The sequence below is a fragment of the Filicampus tigris genome, chromosome 7 (assembly GCF_054856515.1).
Source record: "Filicampus tigris isolate MCC_2025a chromosome 7, RoL_Ftig_1.0, whole genome shotgun sequence".
NCBI lineage: Eukaryota > Metazoa > Chordata > Actinopteri > Syngnathiformes > Syngnathidae > Filicampus > Filicampus tigris.
In genome coordinates, this window is record NC_141223.1 from 7,955,336 (window position 1) to 7,979,757 (window position 24,422).

The 24,422-nt window shown below is 42.9% G+C and overlaps 1 protein-coding gene across 1 annotated transcript; it reads right to left on the reverse strand.

Moving 5' to 3' along the window:
* Positions 1-20: 20 nt before the first annotated feature.
* inppl1a (inositol polyphosphate phosphatase-like 1a) lies at positions 21-23,584 on the reverse strand. Its single transcript, XM_086035524.1, has 27 exons — positions 23,032-23,584; positions 15,444-15,507; positions 14,692-14,839; positions 14,532-14,613; positions 13,689-13,835; positions 13,357-13,447; positions 12,448-12,537; positions 11,394-11,492; positions 10,256-10,406; positions 10,027-10,133; positions 9,719-9,821; positions 9,319-9,515; positions 8,824-8,941; positions 8,134-8,230; positions 7,854-7,992; positions 7,668-7,767; positions 6,782-6,870; positions 6,573-6,654; positions 6,366-6,455; positions 5,968-6,081; positions 5,426-5,602; positions 5,142-5,297; positions 4,885-4,969; positions 4,376-4,462; positions 2,665-3,418; positions 1,953-2,086; positions 21-1,619 (listed from the first exon to the last, which is right to left on the reverse strand). Exons 1-27 carry the CDS (start codon positions 23,208-23,210, stop codon positions 1,523-1,525), a joined length of 3,777 nt encoding a protein of 1,258 aa, XP_085891650.1. The 5' UTR covers positions 23,211-23,584; the 3' UTR covers positions 21-1,522.
* Positions 23,585-24,422: the final 838 nt, after the last annotated feature.

The following is a 24,422-nucleotide window of genomic DNA, read 5'->3' on the forward strand; positions in this document are numbered from 1 at the left end:
CACAAAAGAAGAAACTTAAGTAAGGAAATATGTTACGTTTTAATTGAAAAAGAACATTATGCTGCGATGCAATTTACATTAACTTAACACAACAGCTAACAACTAAGCAAAGAACAAGACATGATGCAAACACTCGCGCGCGCACACACACAAAAGACAGGTAAAGTGAAATGTGTCAAAGCTTGACTTTTTAAACAAGAGTGTGAAGTAGGGCATACAACACACGATATGAAAGTCATCTGCTCACGCAACATAACATTTGAAGCATACAGACCACAGGTTACAATAAGAGGTTAATTCAAGAGCGGTGTGTGATGATTTAAGATGCCGAGACCCTTTTGTGACCCCGCCCCTTTATAAGAAAATACTACAATGGCTTTTAGAACAGGAACTATAGTTTAAGAACTAATAAAATTAGGCCGGGTAACATAACTCACATTAGTTGTATTTTTTTCTTCCACAGTCTGACAGAATACTGCGAAGTGTTTCAAAGTGATTGTGTTGTCAGGTTTCCAGTCACGAGCTGTTTGGGCTAATGGTGTAGCAGCGCCATCTAGTGGCCATATCACCAATGCCACAGAACCAGAAAAAAAATCCTTTCCGCTCTACTTTTATCATGTGACCTCCTCTACGTGTGCAAATGACGTCATTCCCCTTGCCTACTTTAGAAGACCTCGTGTGAAAAGCATTCAATTCATGTATTTTTTGAACACGTTAGTTCACCCACTTGGCTTTCTTAAGCAATTTGAGAAAAAAAAGGCTCAAATTCACATTAAAATGTGACATTGAGGCCATGAAACTTGGCTTGCACTGGCACAGTAAAATCGAGTGTGGACATGAGAAATGGAAACGTCAACCACGTGTCCGGTGTTGTCCCTTTCCGAACATTTGGGGTGCATGGTGACTGAGCGCCGAAACGTCACAAGCAAGCTAGAATACCAACATGAAGTGTGTATCACAAAGCAATGCTAATGTTGTGCACACTTATAGCTCATTCATTTTCACCATTTTCCCTTTACCCTCACAAAAAGAAACACAATTATAAATATATTGAAACACTGAAACTGAAGTCCAACAGGAAAATTAGTGAGTTCAGTCCGCATAATCTCGGTCCTTTCTGCATCATCCTAATGCAGCTGCCACTTTCAGTTTGTCTCTTTGTGGCTTGACATTTACCCTAACTGGGCTGGCCTCCTCCCACGTAACTTCCAGGTCGCGACCATTTGCCGGGGAAATACCTGAGACTTGGTCCACACTGTCATCACGCGTGGGGGAGGCCATAAAAGGCTTGAAATGACAAGACGCTGGCACAAAAGGCCTCCGTTTTCGCTCTCCTGCTGAGGTTGCTTACGTCAGAAGTTAGAAGAGATGCCATGACATGATGGCCAAAAAGACGTGATTTGCTTCTCATGACAATAAGCTTTCCTTCTGTATTACTGCGGCATCCCATGACCTTTAATTAAGGCTGCATCCACAACAACCAGTTGAAGGATGTTTGAAAGAGGACGTTGTCAGCCATTTTCTACAGTTTCTGTTGCTGCCTGAGGCTCTCCAGCAGGATGCACTTGTGGGCGGGGTCAAGTACTCCTGCCTCCTCCAGGTCCTCTTCTGTGATGTCACTGCCAAATACATGAAGAACAGGAGACAAGTATTTCCTTTTGCTGTACAAAACGTATATTCATATTCCATCCAGTCGATGTTCCTTTCATGATCATGGCTGAGGTGGGTCCAGTCCCAGCTGATTATGGGCAAAAAGCAGACAATCTGTACTGATTGCCAATTTAACAATATTGATACTATTATTAATTGTTTTTATCTAAAGGTTGAGCTGAGTTATCAAAATCTTCGCTTTATCCACCCCGTGACTATCACACACGTCTAAATCATCCCCCACCCATTTCCGTGCAAGCACACATGTATCTGAATACAGTAAATGCAGTACAAGCATGTACCTGAGGAACTCCAGGTCGTCCCAGCCGTTGTGCAACAGGCCCTGCTCATACCTCTCAAGGCCCAGTCTCTGCAGCCACTCCCCCACTGAAGAGTCCCCCACAGACAAAGACGAGCTGCTACTACCCCAAAGTGCCTAAAAGAGGAACATGTTTCATTTACAGTAATCAAAGGTACCATGATCAGGCTAGAATTTCAAGTGCCAAATTCCCCTTTGGTGTCTGGATTATTTCAACCTACATTCAACTGTATAGAAGACAAGATATTCCATGTTCAAACTAATGCATTTGATTGTTTTTTTTCTTCTACAAATATTCACTCATTTCGAATTTGCTGCGTGCAACATGTTCCAAAAGATTTGGGACATGGCTATTCTTTCCCATCCTTGCTTGTACATGTACAATTTATGTTACTCAATAATCCAGGGTCTCCGTTGTCGACACATTTCCAAAGGGAGATATGTCCGCACTGCTGCCAGGCCAGTCTGGTACTCGCACTCTTTTACTACAAAGCCAAGATGGTGTAACACATACAGAACGTGGCTTGGCATTGTCTTGCTCAAATAAGCAGAAAAAGATGTTGCTTGGATGGCAGCATATGTTGCTTCACAATCTGCAACACCTTAGCGTTTGCAGATAATCTGAATCTGGATGGTCCAAAAAAACCTGACAACATTCCCAATACAGTTTGTTCATTCAGCATTAAGTTTTTCACCTCTTCAGGAAGATCCTCGGCAATACTTTCTGTGATGGCATTTCTGGGTGGGAAGGTGCGGCAGGAGTCCAGACCTAGACCCATGGCCTGCCCCCGAAGGGGAGGCGGTGCAGAGGGAGCGCGTGGAGGCTGCCCCGGGAACTCGGTCTCACTCAGTGTCTTTGCCATCTGCAGCACAGAACAAGACTGGTCGTCCAACGCCCCGCCACCGATGGCCACGCCACCAACAGCGGCACCTCCTCGCCTGAAGCTTTCCCCGAGAGCCAGCGGCGCACCAGGGCCAACCGCAGGGATCTTGACCTCAGCCAGATCCGGGTGAAGTGAACGGGGCTTCAGGAAAGGTGCCTCCACGGCCATCTCCATGGCTCCCTTTGGGAGAGGAGGGGGTGGGAAATCCGGAGGAGGGCGATTAAGTGTGCTCCCCATAGTGGCACCCCCTTGTGCTCCTCCTACACAAACGCCTCCGTCATCCTCTGAGGACCCCTCCTCATTGATGGCACGCGCCGTGTGACCTGTCATAAGTCTACGTGGGTGAGACGGGCCAGCGGGGGCACATGGGGGTTTAGTCCGAGCCACAGCGATGGGAGGAGGACCTTTCGTTGCCTGCGCGGTGGTGGAGTTGGGGGATGGGAGAAGCTCAGATGACATAGCAGCGGCCGATTGATTGGGAACCCCTTCCAAAATGTAGTAGGCGGGGTTATTGTAGCTGTTCTTGCCAACAGACTGGTCACCATCAGAAGGATCCTGCTTAGGCCTGAACACACACACACACAAGAGGAGCCGGTTGACATGTGTGCGGATATGCGAATACATATACATACATATATATATATATATATATACATATATATATATATATATATATATATATATACATATATACACATATATATACACATATATATATATATATATATATATATATATACACATATATATATATATATATATATATATATATATATATATATACATACATATATATATACATATATATGTATATATATACATACACACACACACATATACATACATACATACATATATATATATATATATATATTTATGAACTGGTATGAGCAGGTTTCCTAGGTAACAAAGGTGCTGTTTGACCAGGTTTGGTCACGTGGCAACATGTTGCGAGGTCAGTTGTGATGTTAATTTCGGTCGCCAGCAGAGGGTAATATTGTCCAACATGGCGGCCCCCTGAGACCGATTAATTAGTTTGTTCAATTCTTATTACACAAACTCAATACTAACCCAAATATGGTGTTTTGATTAGTGGTAGCGCATTAAACATTATTTAAAAAATGGGTTAACTTCCGCCATTACAAATACAACATGTCATCTTCCAAACCGCTTATCCTATATAGGGTCGCGGGGAGTTGCTGGAGCCTATCCCAGCCGTCAATGGGCGAAGGCAGACTACACCCCGAACTGGTCGCCAGCCAGTCGCAGGGCACACATAGACACTGTCACTGAGCGGGAATTGATCCCACGCTGCCCGCACACAACTCAGGCGTGTGTACCACTACACTATCAGCGGACCAAATACAACATTACTTTAGAAATATAAAGGTTTCATCATGGTGAAGTTTTACTCTGGAACGGGTTAAATGAATATTTGATGAAATGAGGTCAACCTGTGTCACCGAACAGATTCTTGTCGACCACAAAGGTTCCACTGTACTTGTGCTCAACATGCACGCACCTCGCCGTGGTTTCCTCCTTGCTGCTCTTCTCGCCTTCTTCATTGACCTTCCCCAGCTCTCCGAGCTGTTTACGAACCATAGGTGGCCTGCAGAACAGCACCGAGTTATGTCAGACAAATGGGGAAGGCGTTTAAGATAAATACCACACCATAGACGGCTCAGAGAAAATAAAAATACGCTACACAAAATCACAAGCGTTGTAATAAAGTTCCATAACATTATTTCGCTAAATCAAACCTAGTCTTTGAGACAAAGATAGCCACTTGTCCAATACAGGCCATCACTGGGAAAAACAATACAACACGATGACGCTATTTAACACAACACTATCACATGGTGTCATATTTATAACATAACGAATGAATCAGTGAGGCTTCCCCCTCATTACCCACCCGCGAAATTATAAATATAATAACACACGATACACAAAAACATTTTTAGCTTCGTATTATGCATGGCGTGTGAAGTCACTGCACCGTATTAACCCCAATGTGAAGAATATACTAACTTCACATATTCGTGCCCCACTTTTGATGACATTGTCGATTTCCCTTTGGGTACGCCTGTCTCATCTTTGTCCACACTGATCCACTCTGAAATAAAATGAGAGCGATTTCAACTCAGGCATTTCTGTACATTTTCAATTTTGACAGCACCAATCAAAAATTTGGATGTAGGCTACTTGGAAGGAGAAAGTGTGTCTGAACCTTTAACTTGTACTGCATGCATTCCAAAACTGCCCATTCACAAATGTTGTGCAAGTACCATAGAGTCTTTCCCTGGTTCCCATTCTTTCAGACGGGACTCTGACCCTCATTGACCCCCTGATGTTTCCTGTTTCCTCGCCGCGATGAGACAGGTAGGTGTGGAACTGCTGTGCTGTGCTGCCAATCATTGACTTCAGTGCCAACACACACTCTCCTGGTGGTGACACAAACACACAAGGCTAATAATAGCACTGAAAGTTCGGGTCAAACCACACAAGCAAAAGAAACAAGTAATACTACTGCTTCATGGAACCGGCCCAAACGGTGACACTGCGCTTATACCGTAAGATTCATATCCATCCAGGGATTTCACAGTGAGCAGCAGGTGTTGGTCCTGAAGGTATTCAATCTCCGACAGAAGAGGTTTGAGCGTCGTCAGCTGCTTGTTGGACCAGCCCACGCGGAGGAAGTTGACATTATCGCTACTCTGACTGTCGTTCTCGTAGCTCTTCTTGAACTCTACATATGACACGGAGAGAGAAACGCACGGCGGAAGGGGTTGGGAGAGGCGACAAAGGGAAGGGAGAGGGCAACGAGAGAGGGGAGAAGAAGTTGGCTAACGTTTCTATGGACCTTTTTATCAAAGTGCGACAAGAGTGGACAGGCGGAGGCGGGAGCAACATAGGACAAAATGGACGCTAGCTGTAAAGGTATACTGACTGCCTGGAATTGGGGAGGGAGGTAGAGACATGAAAAAGAAGAAAGAGATGAACTTCTATTATAACCACTAGGTGCTACAGAAAGTCTACAATGCTTGTGGCTGCTGGAGGTCACTGAGTTGTTACGAGTTGACTTTCAGTGAGGAAAAGATTGCTTTGTCTCACCTTCCAAACATGTGGAGTAGAATTCGATGAAGAACTTGGTTCTGCTAGCAGTCTTCACTATGGCCTCGATGCTCTCAAATTCAATGTAAGCCTGCTCGGAAGATTTAGGCAGACCTAGACCAAAACAACCAGAATGAAGTGGTTGTGAATGGAAAATGTTTTATTCCTGCTTTGGTTAACTGTACTTGGATGCTTGCATGAGTGCCTTAGATCATCGTGTGCATTTCCGTTTTCAAAACAATTTACAGGACACAAGAATGGCTCTTCCGTCATAACCACACCACAATTAAAACAAGCGCATTAAACTCAATTCCTTCATTCTGACAGATAAGATGTACAGTGATCAAGGACAATCAACTAGTCGATAATAATATTCCTGATCTTTCCTCCTTGTATACCTTTCTTGGAGACAAACTGTGAGGTCACGCCCACTTCAAATGTACCAAACACTGGGGAGTGGTCACTAGTCACAATATCATCGGTGCACCCTAAAAAGAGTATATAATCATAAAGACATTGTCAGGTGGATTTTTAAAAAAAGAAAAGAAAAAAAGATGAAGATGAACACTGCAAATTCTACCATGAGAAACAGTCAATTGTCGTACCGTAGGAATTGCAAACGATGTGTGTTTCCGGGTAAGACTTCCACAAGATCCTGTCACACCACGATGGAACATTAGTCCTCATCTGGGCCAGATAGCAAAGGACAAACACACCGCAAGGTTATTAGAGTGACTTAAAGTGAAAACCACAACTGAATGACAGATGCCACAAATATGTGGGGGAAGTTTGGTCTATGAATTTCTGAACACACCCCAGTGGCTTTCTGCTTCTGCCAAACATATGTGTCCCGCGAGCCACGCTCATATCGGTAGGTGGGTGGGAATGAGATCTCTTCCTCCGCTGCAAGTAAAATGGCAGAATATATTTAAGACTTTCAGAATTTGCTAAAACCACTTCGTAAATAACCAAAAACAAGTCTAAGTTACTTTCTGCTCAGTAAAATAAGATGAATATGATGAATTTTCAATTCATCGAAATTAAATATCTATGTAATGTAGCTTACTGTTGCTTGTCTATATGTGCCCTGTGATTGGGTGGCGACTAGTTAAAGGGAAATCAACCTAAACATATTTTTTTCAAGAATAAGTTTCCAGCAGGCCGACTGGTTGAAACATGACATTCTGATTAATATTGTGTTTGTGGAATATGAATTAAGCAGCAAAATCTACTCATTTTTAGCCCTCTGAGGGGGCGGCCATTTTGTAATTACTGTCGACTGAAAATGAAATGGCTCAGCTGAGCCGTGATTGGTCATTACCTGAGCCCTGAGTAGTTGTGATGTCATTTTCAGTCGACAGAAAAGACAAATTGGCCGCCCCCTGAGATGGCTAAAAATTAGTGGATTAACTCTTATTCCACAAATGCAATATTTATCAGAGTGCCTTGTTTCAACTAGTGGGCTTGCATAGAACATATTCTTGAAAAAAATATGTTTGGGTTGACTTCCACTTTAAGGAACTTGGATAGGCGCCAGCTCCCCTGCAACCAGAGTGAGTAGAAGCAGTATAGATGATAGATAGATAAACGTCAACTTTAGCATGTGTACAATAGTTTTTTGTTTTGTTTTTGGAAATGTTCCCAAGCAGGTATGATGATGTAAAAGTGGTGTGTGTTGGAAAGCTGGAAACTTAACTCACCGAAGCGTAAAAACACTTTGTTCTTCTCCCTCTCCAGGTTTAGCTGGTCAACCTTAAGCAGTGGATCAAACTCCTTCCTGTTAATGTAGTTAAGGATCTCCTGCGAACACAGGAACACTAACGATGAATAAATGAGGTGGCAGTCACTCACAGCACAAGTGTGCGTCTTTGTTGGTCCTGCTTCACCTGTATGTCCATGTCTAGCCTGTAGTTGAGGTCTCCCAGCCAGAAGAGATGTGTGAAGCGCAGTGAAATGTCAAAAGAGCTCAGCTGTTTGTCTCCAAGTGAAAGCAGGCGCAAAATGTCGAGATAGTTTTGGTTCCTCCTGCAGGGGTCATTAGACCATTGGGAAATGCATTTTATGTGGTCTCCATCATGAAAATTATGGAGTGCAGAATTCAAAGGTGTGTGACTGTGTACAGCTTAGCTGTTCGAATTGTGGACACAATGAAGAGTGGGATGGTACCTTGCAATCTTTTCATTCCCTGAAGTTAAGTGACAGTTGACAAAACCGAAAGATGTTCCGTTGAACATGAAAGAAACACCCACAGCACCTTTGTTACCTAGGAAACCATAGAACAAATAACAGAAGATTTGACACGGAACAGTGAAACCAACCAGAGAAAACGGAATTTCAACAGAATGTTTTATTAGCACATTTAAAAGAGACTAAAACATACCAATAAAACCTACAATTAAATAGTCTCAATCAAATTTTTACATAAATTCACACATTACTTATAAACCGTACCTAAATTTAAGATGAAAACTTTTGCATGTAGTAGTAGTTGTGTACCTTCATGAAGTTGGAAGACTACACTAAATCATTTTCGTTTGTATAAAGTGAATTCAAGATCATTAAATGGCGTCAAAAAATGGTTAAGTCAGTTGTGCCATTGCTCACAATCTTCACATCATTCTTTTGGACTTTAACAATGAATACTGAAGCGTGCCACAAAGATGAAGTGGTTCAGTAAGGTTCCAACTTTGTGATGGTGTAAATATTATTAACAGTTCTCTGTGCCCTGTAATTGACTGGCAACCAGTCCAGGGTATAGTCCTCCCTTTGCCCACAGTCAGCTGGGATAGGCTCCAGCTCCATGTTACCCTGAACAGGAACAGCAGTATAGTAATTTGGATGGAGTGCTGAAGTTACCAAGTGTATTGGCGATGCCGGTCTTGACACTGGACATTCCAACATGGCTGATGCGGTTTTCATGTTCTGGCTTCACCAGCACAGCGACCTTTATGTTCCACAGTGTCTGTACTGCGATCTAAAAACAAGCCAAACAAAAGGTAATTAGGAAACAGAGTGTATGTGTGTTTATTTTTACCAGTATTTCATTTAAAAAATAAATAAATAAACAAACATCACAACAAGGCAGCACACATGCAGCACATGGTTATTAGCGCCTCACAGTCAAAAAAAAGGTTGTAGATTGAAATCTCAGTTGGGGCTTTTCCGTGTGGAGTTTGCACGCTCTCCGGTGGATTTTCTCCAGGTGCTTCCCCTCACATTCCAAAAATATGCTAACTGAGGAGTCATCAATGTGTGAATGTGAGCGTGAATGGCTGTTTGTGCCCTAACTGTGACTGAATGGCTAACAATCCATTAGAAAATGGAAGGATGATGACAACAAGCTTTCCTCACCGGTTTATAATCCAGTTCTGTTTGTTCTTTCAACATGGCGCGTAACGACTCCACCCACTCCCGATCGCACACAGAGTTTTCTTGCGTGCCAAACGCATACAGGTCATGTGGAATAGTAACGGTCATTTCGTCCAGAGTCTTTCCGAGTCCTCGGCACAACACCCATGACGCAACTGATTTAGGAGCAGGAACAGAGCCTGACAACAAATAGTGGATTAGTAATTCAATATTTGATGATCATTAAGGGCTCCGATTATTAGACACAGTTTATGCTGGATGCAGTATGTGAAAAATACAGTATTATCGTTACTGTTGATAATCCTACTATTACACAGAATTGTTAGTCAGGAAGTGTGGCTATTGAAGAAGAGGAAATAGAATCCCTCCAAAAATGTCTCACCCATGTTCCAGGTGCCGATGAAGACAGATATCATGTCAGGCTCATCCTGGTTGGAATGTTTGTTTTTCATCAGCTGTAGCAGCTGGCAAAAGGCCTCCCGCTTCTAAAACACGCACACACACACATACAAGCACAAACACAAATATGCTTAAAAACCAACCAACAGTGGTTGTATCATTTATTTTAATGTCTCATCGCAGTATGAATCCACAGTCTGTGTGTAGGTCTCATCATTGTGTTAATGTCAAAATTATAAATATGAAAGTGTTTTGTCTTCGCACTGTGTTCATGTGTGTGCATGCGGGGACCTTGGCACTAGCAAATATGAAGTCTTTCCTTTGGCTCTTGTCCTTTTCCTTCTCAAAAACAATGCCCAGCTTATTCTGCACCCGCTGAGACTTGATCAGCTGACGGACTGAGAGGTCAACAGATAGAGGGGTGGAAAAGACAAAAGGAAAAACAAAAACAAAAATAATCAAAATGCTAAAATGCAATTATTTGTTGGCCTTCATAGTCACTTGGGCGTGTGCCGCTTACTTTTGTCATGTGTGAAAGTTGTCCAGTCTTCCTGGCTGTCCTTCACCTTCTTCATCACAACCAGTCGACCTCCTTCCACATCCACAGACAGAGTGTACTTCTGACTCTTCCCTATCTTGGTCAGCTCTGCCAAGTAGACGTCCAGTTTGACCTGCGATGAGTGGAAAAAACAACTACTTGTTCATAAGTTAAGGAGGAACTGCAGCTAATTTCATAACCAGGGAGAGCCAAAGTAATAAAACACTGCAGCAATCTCAACTGCCGAGGAATACTGTATACTAAACAGTGAACATCAACAAACCACAGTAAGAATGATCACATGGTGACATCTTCATTGAACAGTAGTTGCAGATGAACGCTCACAGAATCCCATTCATTTGAGACTTCCCAAGTTACTCAAAATGTTTCATTATAAACCATACGTTTTGCACTTTTTCTTTCATATTTTTTAAAGAGGTGCTTATTTTCAGTGTGATGTAAAAACCTTGACCGAATCTGTTGCTGTCCCTGACGGTAAATCAGAGGCCACGTGTTGAACTCTCTGTGACCAAAATATCTCTATTCCTGTCCAAACAGGAAGCTGTTGAAAAGAGTTCGCCGCAGAGAATGCAAAATTGGCTGAGTATTCAATATTTCAAATAAGACATCTCTGTTTATAACATCGCTTTTTTCACAAGAGCCTCCTGTGATTTATTTCTGTTCATCTCTCTTTTTTAACGCAAAAAAAACCCAAAACGTTGCAAATTTGTTAGGTTGTTGGTTTAACTTTAAGGATATACACTTCGCAACTCAAAGTTGTGCCTAGTCTTTGGGTGAATGTGAGAAAAAAAAAAGTGCTAAATACCATTCAGTGTGTGGAAACCACAGATGATGCTAGAGGAAGAGCATTACGAATATCCCTTTGGTCTCACATGACTTGTCTGGGAAACACTTCCTGCTGCGCGATGAGCAATCCATGACTTCACAGTCTGATAAGAGTTCAAGTCTGCAACAATCCCTTACTCCCTTCACAGCAATCTCGAATCAAATGAGGATTTGCAGCAGAAATGTCCTCTCCAGAGGACATTGAGTGCACTTCAACGCTAAATCAATCACCGTGGGAACAACTTTCTCCTGAGGTGGCGCAATGGATTAGTACCTCGAAGGGCTGCACAGGGATAGCTTTGCTGTGACGCATGGAGAGAGGAGGCGAGGAGCACAAGGTGGACAAACTCATGTCCTGAAGAGCTTTCAGAGCCTGCGTTATAGAAGAATTGCATACAGTAAGCATGTGGAAGAAAATGATAAAAGCCAGCGCGCACACACAAGCTTTGCATTGTTCTGAGGTACAATGTTGGAGTCAACAAGGAAACAGTTAGCCATTTCCTGGATGTGACCTAACAGCGGCCAAGAAGGTGGAGCATCACTTGGGGTTGAGACATGTAGCTTGGTTGATTGCACTCTGTTGGTTTCCTTCCCTGTCGCAGAGCCTGTCCCATATGAAGGCTAAAGGCCCTGATAGACGGAGGTCGTGAAGCGTCGTGGCGTCTGAATGCGCCGTCTTTTTGGCGTAGTGGCGACCGTCGTAGTGTCGCAACCGATCCGTAAGCGAATTGGGGGCGTTTACGTATGTTGAATCGGCGTCGCCAGTCGTGACATTTGGTCACTCTGATTGGCTGTTAGCTAGCAAATCAGCGCGCGGAGCACCAACGGGAAATGACAAATGTATGGAAGGGTATTACATCGACCAGCGTGACGTGCCGACAGCAGGCCGGACGCCACAGGGGGTAAGCGTGTGTCACTGTTGGCCAGCGTCTTTTTGGTCCATCAGGGCCTTTACATCAACTATTTGGCCGCAGTAAAGGCACACAGGTAAACAGTTACTCGGCGAGAAAAACAACCCAACTACTCTCCCCCCAATTTGATAAATGGCTTTGTTCTGAATATCATCGAAGCTCGTTATTAAACATATGAACGAGGTTGACAAACAAGTTTTGGCTCTAATGAGCCCTTTTGGCCAGGCTATTAATAATACTATTAAAAATGGTAAGTGAAACAGTGAGAATGAACAAACCCCCAGCTCGCAATGTGACCTGCTGATTATATAAATTGAACACACAGGGAGCGAGATTGGGGTGAAGTGTGTTTTGTGAATGCGTGTGTGTAAGGATTCAAGACCAACACCTCAGCCACTAAATGCATGCTGTGTTTACCTTCTTCTCTATGGATGACAGCAGGTCTTTGAGAATGGCCAGCTTGGTCACAAGGTTCTCCAACTCCTGGTCTCCACCCTGATTCACTGACTGGAAGAGATACAAACGTGATCATGTGTTTTCAAGGACGATGAACAAGTCAAGATTTTACCGCAGCCAAAAATATTCAACAGTGTAAACACACAGTGTGTACAAATAATGTGTAAATGTTTTACTGGGATTCATTATTTTACTGACAGTAAGACGTTTGTTTGACTAAGTATAGCCTTTTGTCCCACGGGGAAAAAGGACCACATGACACCCACTTAAAGTGGAAGTCAACCCAAAAATGTCTTTGCAATAATATGTGTTATGCGCCTTCACAAGTCTAAACACTGCATTCTGATTAATATTGCATTTGTGGAATATGAGTCAAGCAGCAAAATCCACCAATTTTTATCCAGCTCAGGGGGTGGCCATTTTGCTAGTTTCTGTCAACTGAAAATGACACCACAGTTTCTCAGGGCTCGAGTAACAACCAATCACGTCTTACTTACGACCATGATTGGTTATTACCTTAGCAACTAGATAGACAAAAATGGGTGGATTTTACTGCTTAACTCATATTCCACAAACGCAATATTAATCCGAATGCCGTCTTTAGACTAGTGGGGCAGCATAAAAGATTTTCTTGCAAAGAAAATTCTTGTGTTGACTTCCCCTTTAACTGCAGAGAACTGTGTATATCCTAGTTTCTATGTTTGGAAAGTTAAATCAATGAGCATATTTGTAGAAAAGTTGTCATAACTATTCAAGCCAGTGACACTTTCATATCAAACTCTCAATTTTCATTCAACTTTTCGAGCTCCAGGCAAATCAAGAACACATTTTAAAAATGCAGTTAGACATACAAGAGTTCGGAGGACATACTTGTTGGATCATCTTTGAGACCATGAAGGCACTCTGCTGATCGAAGACTTTTGACAGGATCTCGAGACCAGACAGGACCTTATCCACTTCCCTTTTCATGTGAGGCAAAGGGGAGGGGGGGGGGGCGGTTGTTTCACAGATCACTTGTGCTGAAGCATACAGTGCACATAACTTTTGCAGCAACAATGAGAAAAGTACGATAGCATTTCCCCTTCATCTTACATCCTTTTATCCATCCACCACAAATGACCCCAGGGGAGAAATTAGTGCGTGTAGCTATGACAAAATGTCAAATGTCAAAATGTGAGCGTGTGACTGAATATCGCTCTCACCCATTGAGACGCTTGCACGAGGCCACAAGTGTCTTGTTGAGGTGAGGCAGCGAGCAGGCTCCCTGTTTGACAGCCTCAAGGTCTAAAGCATAGCTGCCCTTCAGATACTCATGGGAGATAGTGCTCAGGCCATTCGCCGTTGGGGCACTGAAACGCACACAAATTAAGTCAAAAACATGGCTGAAAAACAATGAAAATATCTATCGTAACGGCAAAGTGATTTATGTGCTGCCAAATTACATGTGGAGCAATTTGTTTGACGGCACTTCAAATATGAATACGAAGCAGGTCCAAGGCAAGGCATTAAAGAAAAAATCGGCTGGATCCCACATGAGCAAGCAATAGATACAACTACTGCATGGTATATGCAAAAGAGACTGCTGAGTGGCTGAGTACAGGATATATGAAATGAAAATGGAAGTATTAAATTCCAATACTGTAATGTTGTATACATTACAGGGGATGCGGACTAAATCGTTTATATACTGTATATTATACTATCATTGTCGTATTTATATAATAGTCTGTACAAAGTACAAAGCTCAATCATGACAACCCTAATTTGTCTTTTCTTCACGCGTGCCATCACACGTGGGCACACACATAGATGACAGCTGCTTTTCATCACAGCTATCTGTTATCCATGTGCCTCGCAAATGGATGTGGCATGGCCTATTATGCAGAGAGGGAAGGAAGGGATGCACATCCACTGGGAGGATTTAATGGTGTGTGTGTGTGTGTGTGTGCGCGCGCGCGTCGGGTACGACTGAGCGACTGTACTAAGGTGATTTGACACAGCAAAAAATGAAGAAAGTGTCAGTGATTTAGTGATGCACTTTATACCTGTCGGGTGGCGTATCTGAACTGGGTGGAGTAGAGGTGGAGGCGGAGCGAGGGGGGAGGGGTGGCTTCTCATCCTCGCCATCTAACAACCGCGGAGGAGACGTTTAGCCATCAAGTGCGACAACAAAGGCCACCACTGTGCTTCTATTTGGAGACGCACCTGAATAGTCGCGGTCATCGGGGATGGCGGTTTCCTCTCGGTCGACAGTGTAAAGCAGAGTGGTCACCAGACCCTGGCTGGGCTGCAGGTACAACGACACAAGCTCTGGCAATGTTTTAAATCTCTTGGGCTGCACGCCCTGTGACGTCTGGGAGGAAGACAAACGGAAGGATATACCAAAAGACAGGGGAAAAGAGGAAATGTTATTTTTACAGTGCAGACATGGAACAAACATTGCTACAAATAGTCCGGTCACGGTCTGCTGGCCCAAATAATTCGGTAATTCATGCTGCATGAGCAAATATGACCAGCGGTCTAAATATAGTTGAACGAAGGAGGAGGTGCTTTGGTATTTTGCACAAAGATACCAGTAAGGCTAGCCAAATGAATCTTTAAACCGACAGACAAAAAGTTGAGTGTTTAGACGTCACGGTTAAAGCGGCGAAGTGTGTCTGCAATGTGGGAGAGCGACATGTTGGCGTGTGCCTGTCAGGCATGTGGGTGGCATGTGGCGATGGTGTGGACTGCACAGCTGTTGAACAACACACACAAAGAGACTGCTGTTGGCAATGTGTGTGTGTGTGTGTCGATGCGAGAGCTCAGAGCCAACCAAAGCATCTCTGCCTGCCTACCAGCTGCTACTGAAGCAAATACGTTTTTTCTTTTTTTTTTTTTCTCCTTGAGTCCACATGCTGAACCCTCTATGGACTGAGTGTCCTGTATGTGGTTGTGCGCGTGTGTCTTCTCTGCACCTGGACAGCCAAAAATCCTTCTTCGTCGGGGAGGATTCTGTATGTGTGGACATGCTTCTGAAACCTGCACACAAGTAGAATGGAAATGCAAATGAAACAAAAATGAATTACGAACAACGATTTAATCGACAGTATACCGATACAATTTTCTGTCGGACATGCACTTACACACAGTACACTCGTACTTGACCTCAGCTAGTCGGGCTATGTGTGTCTCTGAGTGTGTGCGTGTTCGAGAATGGGGGAGGAGGAGTCTGGAAAAATGAAACCTGTTGCTGTCGATTAAACAGTCGTCATCCTTATAGTGGCATGATAACAGCGAAACGCTTTTACGCGCAGAGACCGTTAAAGCAGAAAACACCGTAGTCAGTGGGGGGAGGAAAAAAAATGGTAAAAAGCGCAGGTTTTGCAGTCATTTCAACATCAATGTGAAATGCCTTTCTGACTAAACACTTTTAAGCAGTTGTTCGTCAATGTCGTGACATTGGGACTGCACGGCCATGGCCGCGTGCCTGCAGCTACGAGCTGAACATCAATGGTTTTCATGTCTGCGCTCCATGTCCGCTCAGTGGACCGGACACAATATGGTCAATTTGCCAAGCAAACCTTGTGGGTTATGTACACTGTGTGTGTGCGTGTGTGTGTGTCTTGCAGTTGTGTATTTGGTGATGTGTGCGTGTGTTAAATAGATTGACTAGTCTGCCGCTCAAGTTGACCTTAAATTTGCCACACTTCTGCTTGTACCTATTTACAGTGTGTTTGTATATGGACAGAAGGATGACTACATCTCAGGGATTCATCTTGCCACAACCACTCAGCTTTTTCTTCCAGATCAGTGTCCGAAAACAACAAGCATTATGAATATTCACAGTAGTGTCAATGAATGTATTATGTTGTACAGTATACCGGTGAAGCTCCAAATATGCCTCCAAAGCCCCGTCATCAATATACATGCCACGTGAGACCACCATAGAAGTACACAAATGATGGTTTGGTGAAGCGATACCCGTATACTGAAACTAAAAGTATGTTTTTGTGACATAGCAGAAGTGTAGGGACAAAAGCGCTTCAGACCTCTCTGTATGACGATAGTTGAATTGAACGGAAACAGTAAGCGCCGCAATTTGAAAGGTTTCGTTTTTTTTTTTTTTTATTTCATTTTTCGTTCTGGCTTCTATAATCCCACTGCATAGAAATGAGAATACTGTATGTTGCGTGACATTTGTTGTCATCATGTGCAAGGTGAAAGTCAAGCTATGGGATGGACAATCCAACCACAGTCTCATCGTGACTCGATCTGATATCTGAGCAGGTCAAAAATGTTCAGCAACACAGGGAATATGACAATTGAAAAGTATAATTCAAAAACAATCAACAGTCATTCACTTTTGATGAAAGTTGTACAGTGCACTTATGATGAAAAAAAAAATACTCCAAAACTGTGCCCAAATTTACAGTTACACTCATTAATCTATAAACACAAAGAATTGGTACCAGTGAACTTTGGCCTTCCTTTTGAAAGCTGACAAGATTCTCTGTCGAAGTAAATACTATTGTTCCAAGCGGGAGGGGAAGGAGAAAAAGACAAGGTTGACAGATAAAAGTCCCAAGGCAACGCTCTGTGTGTGTGTGTGTGTGTGTGTGTGTGTGTGTGTATGTGTTTCTAACAACAGAGTATGTTGACAGTAAAAACCCAATCTCTTTGCTTTGCTAAAAAAATACAAACCCTACTCTCATAGCTCAATGTTAATTGGTGTGGGAACTGTCATACAAGGTGCCATGATGTAGTGCCTAATCAAGTATCAAAATATTGCGAATTCCGTACAGGCAAAGGTGCCCACCTACCAAGCTCAACCTCAATACAAATGTGTTCTTACCATATACCTTTATACAAATAATGTTGCAGATCATTTTCACCAACACACATAAATACAGAAGTATCAGCCTGAAATGCAACACGTTTAGACGCGCTACCAAGGAAGGTCTGCCTGACAGGAATTTCCAATTGGCTGAAGCTGTCCCAAACATGAGAGGAAATCACGCACGGTCATTAAACACATTTCATCGCCAGACAGCATGGGCCTCTTTCTTGAAATACTGCTGCTTAAACAAGAATGTCAACATTCATCAAATGCTGAACTTGATTTTTAGTACAGACACGACTCCACATACCAACATTGAATTTACGAAGATGCCGGCCGCGTGGCCCACCACCCACGCCATCCGCATAATGAAGTGAAAGAGGAAGAAGTACCTGTTCTGTCGGAGAAGTTTGAAATGAAAATGATGGCCAAGGCATGTTGTCTTTTAAAGAGGAAGTCAACCCAAACTTTTCTTTACAAGAATATGTTCTATGCAGGCCCACTATTCTAAACGCGGCATTCGGATTCAAATTGTGTTTGTGGAATATGAGTTAAGGCTTCCTTCTACTACGGCAGGCGACGTCCACGAGCACGTCGCTGCGGCAACTGTGATGTCATTTTCAGTCGACAGAAAGTGACAAAATGTCCGACCCTGAAATGGCTAAAAGCGTCTGGATTTTGCTGCTTAGCTCATATTCCACAAACAGTTCATTTGAATTTAATTTTACAGTTAACATTAATCGGAATGCCATGCTCACCCAGTAGAAATGTCAAAGGTAAGTAAATTTCATAACAGTCCAGTATTAAAAATTACAAAAATGTTTTAGTATTAACAATTCCACACTATTGTGACCATGCTAATGGTCAGACAGAGAGAATGAGCCAGCAAGCTGTTGTTTTATAATTAATGTAAATATCAACAGTTAATCAACTTATTTTTGCACTTGTATCATTGTTAATAATGTTACTTTGAAAAGTTACAAAAGTACACTTGATTTGTTTTCTGCTGCTTATTATGTTTTTGGGGTCACGGAAAAAGCTGGAACCTATCCCATCTGACGATGGGACGAAAGGCAGGGTACACCCTGGACTGGTTGTAAGTCAAAAAGACTGACAAAGAGTAAGTAACATACATGTTTTCCTTTTTTTTTTTTTTTTTACCCTCGAAAACATGAAAGAACCACAGAGTGCTCTTAGGGGTTGGTTCCAGTGGAGACACTTAATTATACAAAGTGAGACCCACTCACCCAGTTGTTGAGAACATGATAAAAGATGACTCATATCGGAATTGGTCACCAGTTTCCTGCATCTGTGGGTAATGCAAAGCAATGCCTCATCCTTAACTATGAACTCTTGAGGAAATACAGTACAGTATAATATCCCTGTGACAAGACTGTTCTTGTTAACAGCCTGCATATTTTACATTATTAGTTTGCCTAATAGATTGCTTGGTTAGTGCACTTTCCATGTGTTTACAGAGCTTCCAAGCCTATCTGATGATGATCGCAAGCCCCAGAACCACTGGAAATCACTTCTGGTGGAACCGGCTTCCCTTTTAGGGCTTGAATACAAAATCAAAATTGACATAAAGCAGCGGTCTCAAACTCACGGCTCGGGGTTGCATTTGCAGCACGCAGTATGATATTGTGCGGCCCCCTACTTGGCATCAAAGTTTAGGCGTGTGCGACCTCCATGTTTTCTGCCGTGTTGTTGCCCTGGGCATTTTGTGTGTTTCTTCTTTTTTTTTGACTGGTTTTGGACTACCATAGCTCAGGCTGCGGACAGTTTGGGTGAAATGTAATTCTGAAGTGACACCCAAGACGACGATGACAACAGCCAATTTTAAGAAAAACAGGAGACAGGATTTGGGCTGAATGATTTTAGGAAAAGATTGAATTGCGATTTTCCAGACAGATGCTGCAATTTTGATTTAAGGATTTTCATCTTATAAGTGTGTCCCGATTAGATATTGATATCCGATATCGGTCCGATATCAGCCCAAAGAACAGAATTGGATTATATCGGTCTACATCCAATCTCAGATATTAGCACTTGATTCTGAATGTACTTAAGTAAACTTGAATTGTTATTTTGCATTTTGAAGAGTATAAATTGTTTTTATTGACACAATTAGGGCGGATTTCCCAGGGTCCTTTACTTTATTTTGTATTTATTTTATTCAAGTGCAGTGCATTCTCATGTTTGAAGTTGAATTTATGTAACCCAAATGTTTGGAATAAACAGGTCATATTTTCTCATACCTACTGTTTCTGACTATTTTTCTTAGAATGGTATTATTTGATCAAGTCTCTTCAAACACGTTATACTAAAAAATAAATAAAAGCCTGTATCCATCTTGCTGATATCATATCAGATCGATATTGGTATCAGAGTACTCTAGGCCGCAATATCGGTATTGTATCAGAAGTGAAAAAGTTGTATGACGACACCCCTACTTCATTGCAATATGCACTATGTAGTATGCACTGAAACGTTTACATTTTTGGAATGTAGGAGAAAGCCAGAGAGATGAAGAACATGCTAATTCCACACAAATAGAACCTGGGTCAAGATTTGAATCCAGACTGACTGTCTATCCCAGACGTGTGTGCCACACATGCCACCTTGCAGCTGTGATGGTGTTCAGGACCTGAACCTCACACACACAAACACTCTTCCCTTCAGTGTACTAGCACACATCAGCAGAGTGGAAACGCACAGATGGGTCCAAAGCCCATGAAGGAAGTGCATGGCTGTGTGTGAGTCACCAGGGCAAGCATGCTTGCATCTATCTACTATGCATGCAGTATACAGACAATAATAGGATTCCAATTTGTTGTTGGAACAGTTTGAGGAAGACCCTTTTCTGGTCAGGAATGACTGTGCCGCAGTGCACAGCAAAAATTACTCATTCAACAACAAAGGCAGTTAAAGCAATACATTAATAACGTAAAAATAGTAAAACACCACGAATCAAGTCTCATCCTGGGGTAAAAAATGTCTTGACTTGTTTTTTTAGCACGTCAGGTTTGTGAGATTTTGCCATGTGTTGTAATTAAAAATAAATTCCACCTGTTGCTCAACTTAGCTCTTACCGGTACTTCATAAATATTACAAAATATATATTACTGTTGCGGCACGGTGGCCGACGGGTGGGTTCGATTCCGGCCCCGGTCTTCCTGTGTAGAGTTTGCCTGTTCTCCCCGTGCCTGCGTGGGTTTTCTCCGGGTTCCTCCCACATTCCAAAGACATGCATGGTTGGTTAATTGGACACTCTAAATTGCCCTATAGGTGTGATTGTGAGTGTGAATGTTTGTTTGTCTTTGTGTGCCCTGCGATTGGCTGGCAACCAGTTCAGGGTGTCCCCCACCTACTGCCCGAAGACAGCTGGGATTGGGTCCTTGTGAGGAAACGTGGATTGGATAATGGATGGATTATTACTACTATTATTATTCAAATCTGATGTGCTAGAGAAAAACGAGGGAAGATTCAGAATCAGAACCCCAAAAAATTATCTAGAAAAGTTTACTTGTATCTTTGATGAAAAATTTCATTAAAAAATGGATGACCAGATATCGACAGATACAAAATAATAATATCACGATTCATTTTTTATCTTTATCGCACAGCCCTATGTTATACTTTTATTTGTTTTTACTTCATCTTTCTTTGGTTCATTTGTTTCAAATTCATGATTTTGTTTTATTTGTTTTATTTTTTTATAGGTTTATAGTTAAGAAAAATTGGCGCTGTTGAGTATTGGTATTTGATTCCCAAATGTGAAAAGTTCTATGTGCCTCCACTAGTCTAAACATGGCATTTTTATATTACGTTTGTGCAATATGAGTTAAGCAGCAAAATCCACAAATTTTTGTCCAGCTCAGGCGGCGGCCTTTTGCCACTTGCCAACTGTGCAGTTGGAAAAGCACTAGACAAGTGAGAGCAGGGAGGCAACAAGATGTGATCAAGCTCTTTTTTCTGCATGGATGCTACGGTTTAAATATATTCTAAAATCTCACGTAACCCCTGAAGTGCCTTCCTGACACATACACCCAGGAGTGTGCGTACCCCCATATAGCTTTATCATCCAATGGTTAGCCTCTCCTTACAATCCTATGACAGTAAACAAAAATCTAAATTTTGCACAAACGTTTTCTGTATCGTAGACCCCAGTCAAATCTGGAAAGTCATGTTAATAATGAGAGAATGTTTTCATTTGAGATCGCTAGACACACCAAGGAGTTTAGGCACTAAAGGCACTATAGTAGATATTGCACTGCCCGTCCAAACTGAGGTGCATGCATGCACACAGCATAAACTCAGCATGGGGTGAACGATCAGATAAGGGATGTAGGTCAAGTCAATGACACAGGACATGACCTGTCAACACGTAGCCGGGATTTTTGCAAACGCCGCATATAAGCCTGCGGTTAGCCCTATCATCCACACGTCCCCGGAGTTTTTTCAGTGAAAACGCAAAACTCCGGCCGCAGTGGAGATTTGCGGATATCTCCGGATCCACCTTTTGCTGTGGACAGTTACACCAGGAGATTTACGTCGCCGCTATGTGACAAAAATGCTCTGACGTCACTTGCGCGACTTGTGTTTTCATGCGAGACAACATGGATTCCCGCGGCGCTGCATTGGTTATAGCCACTCTCGAGGCGCTTTTTGCTTACTTATTTGTCCGCAACCAACCACTGCTTCTCTTTGAAAGGTTTAAAAGCAATTCTGACCTCTTGTCGGTCCTCCCGAACGCGTTTAGCGCTGTGTTTTTGGGTTCGTAGAAGTGACGTCAAAGGACGGAAGTTCCTTTTGAATGGACAGTATTTGACTAACTAATGCCGCCTAGAGGCTTGGCGTGCGTTTGAAAACGCACTTCCGCGTTTTCGTGTGGATGCGTTTTTTTATGTGTATTCCAACGAGGGCAGTGGGGAGGATATACGGTTGTTAATAAACCCCGGCTACATGTAGAAAAGCCCTAAGTCATGTGACACGTGCCTTTCAATGCCTGCCGGTAGTCAATGTTTGTGGAGAACTTGAATGACTTGGGGGAGGCATGTGACCTACCTTGCAGTTTTTGGACATGCTGAATTTTTTAAAGGGACACATCACTTGCAATAAAGTTGCTTGTCGAAATGTGACAGTCTGCTTATGTTTATCGTCTTCAGAAAGGGAGTGGTGGATAAATGTTATTTGGATCATTTATCTCAGCATTGAGGATAACTCTGAAGTGAATCTTAACTACCAGTAAATGTAAATAGCACGTTTTTCTTGTTTTTTTTTAACTACGTATATTCAATTTAATAGCAATGTTCAGCACCCACATACTGACCTCGGAAAAAAACGACGCTGCAGGCGACCACATCTATCAGAAGACAGACGTGGGTAGCTCTGAAACTACTTTAGTGCCATGCTGGAGTTTGAGTGCCTGTCTCCCCCCTGCTATCTGTGTCCTCGAAGCTAAAGTTGCAAGTATGTACAACCACTAACACTAAATTATAATCAAGAAATACCCCAAAAGCCGGGCAGGGTCTACAATACAATAACCAAATTTTAAGAGTCTGTGAAGGCATCACGCCTAATGTGATTGTTTATTACAGTTAACAAGCAGTGCCAAATCAAACCAAAAAAGCAGGTTTGGGCAGACAACACGAGCAAACACGACAACGTGTTGTGTCTGTGTAACGAAATTCGTTTTTTTTTTTTACGTTTAAGGTACTTACAGAACACACAAAGCGTACGCCCCGTTGACACTCTCGCTGTCCCGTACCAGGAAGCTGCCGTCTCTCCCGGCGCGAGCCAGCAGCTCCTCGGCCGCAGCTCGACTGAGGTCCCGGTGATACCACATCGGCGGTGCGGGCCCGAGTGGAGAAAGCCCGCCGCCACCGCCACCTCCGGCCATGACCACAGCCCTTCTAACCGGCGTCAACTGCTTCCCTACTTGTCCGAAAACCTCCCAGCCTGCCTCTCGACGGGGGGGGGGGGGGGGGGGGTGTAAGTAAGACGAAGAGTTGAGAACCGAGGAAAGTGGCTGGCGAAGAGGACGTCGGCGCGAACAAACTACGGCGGCACAAGTTTCCAAAGCGTTGAGTGAAGTTGTTTGCTGTGTGTCGTCTCGGTTCCTGAAAGGCTCGCCCGTCGCCACCCTCCTCTTTCGCTTCCCACTACCACGGAAATCTGCCTATGTAAATCCACATTGGAAAGCAGGGAACAGCGGTGGACACAGCTTACGTCCACACACTGTAGCCTCCAACTGTAAATACACAAAGATCTGGATTCTCTAAGTCCAGGAGTTTCAAAGTAAAAGGTCCAATGGACTAATGAGTGTACTTGCGTTTTATTTTTCTAAGTTTTTAGGCAACTTTTGCTTACCATTTTGTCAAAAACATGATTAGCTTTACAACGCTCTCTGTGACTCAAGAATCTATATAAATCCAAGTTATCGTCACTCTTATTTTTTTACACACAAGTATCACACAACACAACAAATTCATTTGTGAATGCATAGCAACAACATGTCATACTGTCATTCTATTTTTTTTTTCAAAGCAAATCCCAAAGCTGATCTCTGCATCTATTAAGTTAACAACTGATGGGAGATGCGCTTCCTCCCTTGTACCCACAGGTTTTGCAGTGTGGCCTGTACACTAAAGCCATGGGCTGTTTTTGTTGGACGTCAGCCTGCATGTAGCACTGAGAGAACCGAACTGCAATTGTCAACACTCTCCAATCCTAGCTGGTATGCAATCCTTTCCTTTTACAGAACACACACATTAGAGGGCAGGCTGGCACAACTGGAGACTTTTATGAACAGTAGATTTAGGTTTACCATAAAATTCGGGGCAGTGGACATAAAAATAATTTGATTATAACATCATAATGTCCACGGTTTGCCTGTCAGTGTAACTACTGTGCAGTGGACCAACAACAACCTAATTGTAAAATTAAGATTTGACTATTCACAAAGAAGTCACATTTGCATGTTCCATTTGCTTAGACACCTGTTTGCTTTATGCAATGTAAAGCAGCAATGTTCACGGGAGTGCAGAGAGCATCTTTCACTCACAATATACCTGAAGCAGACACACGCACACACACACACACGCACACACAC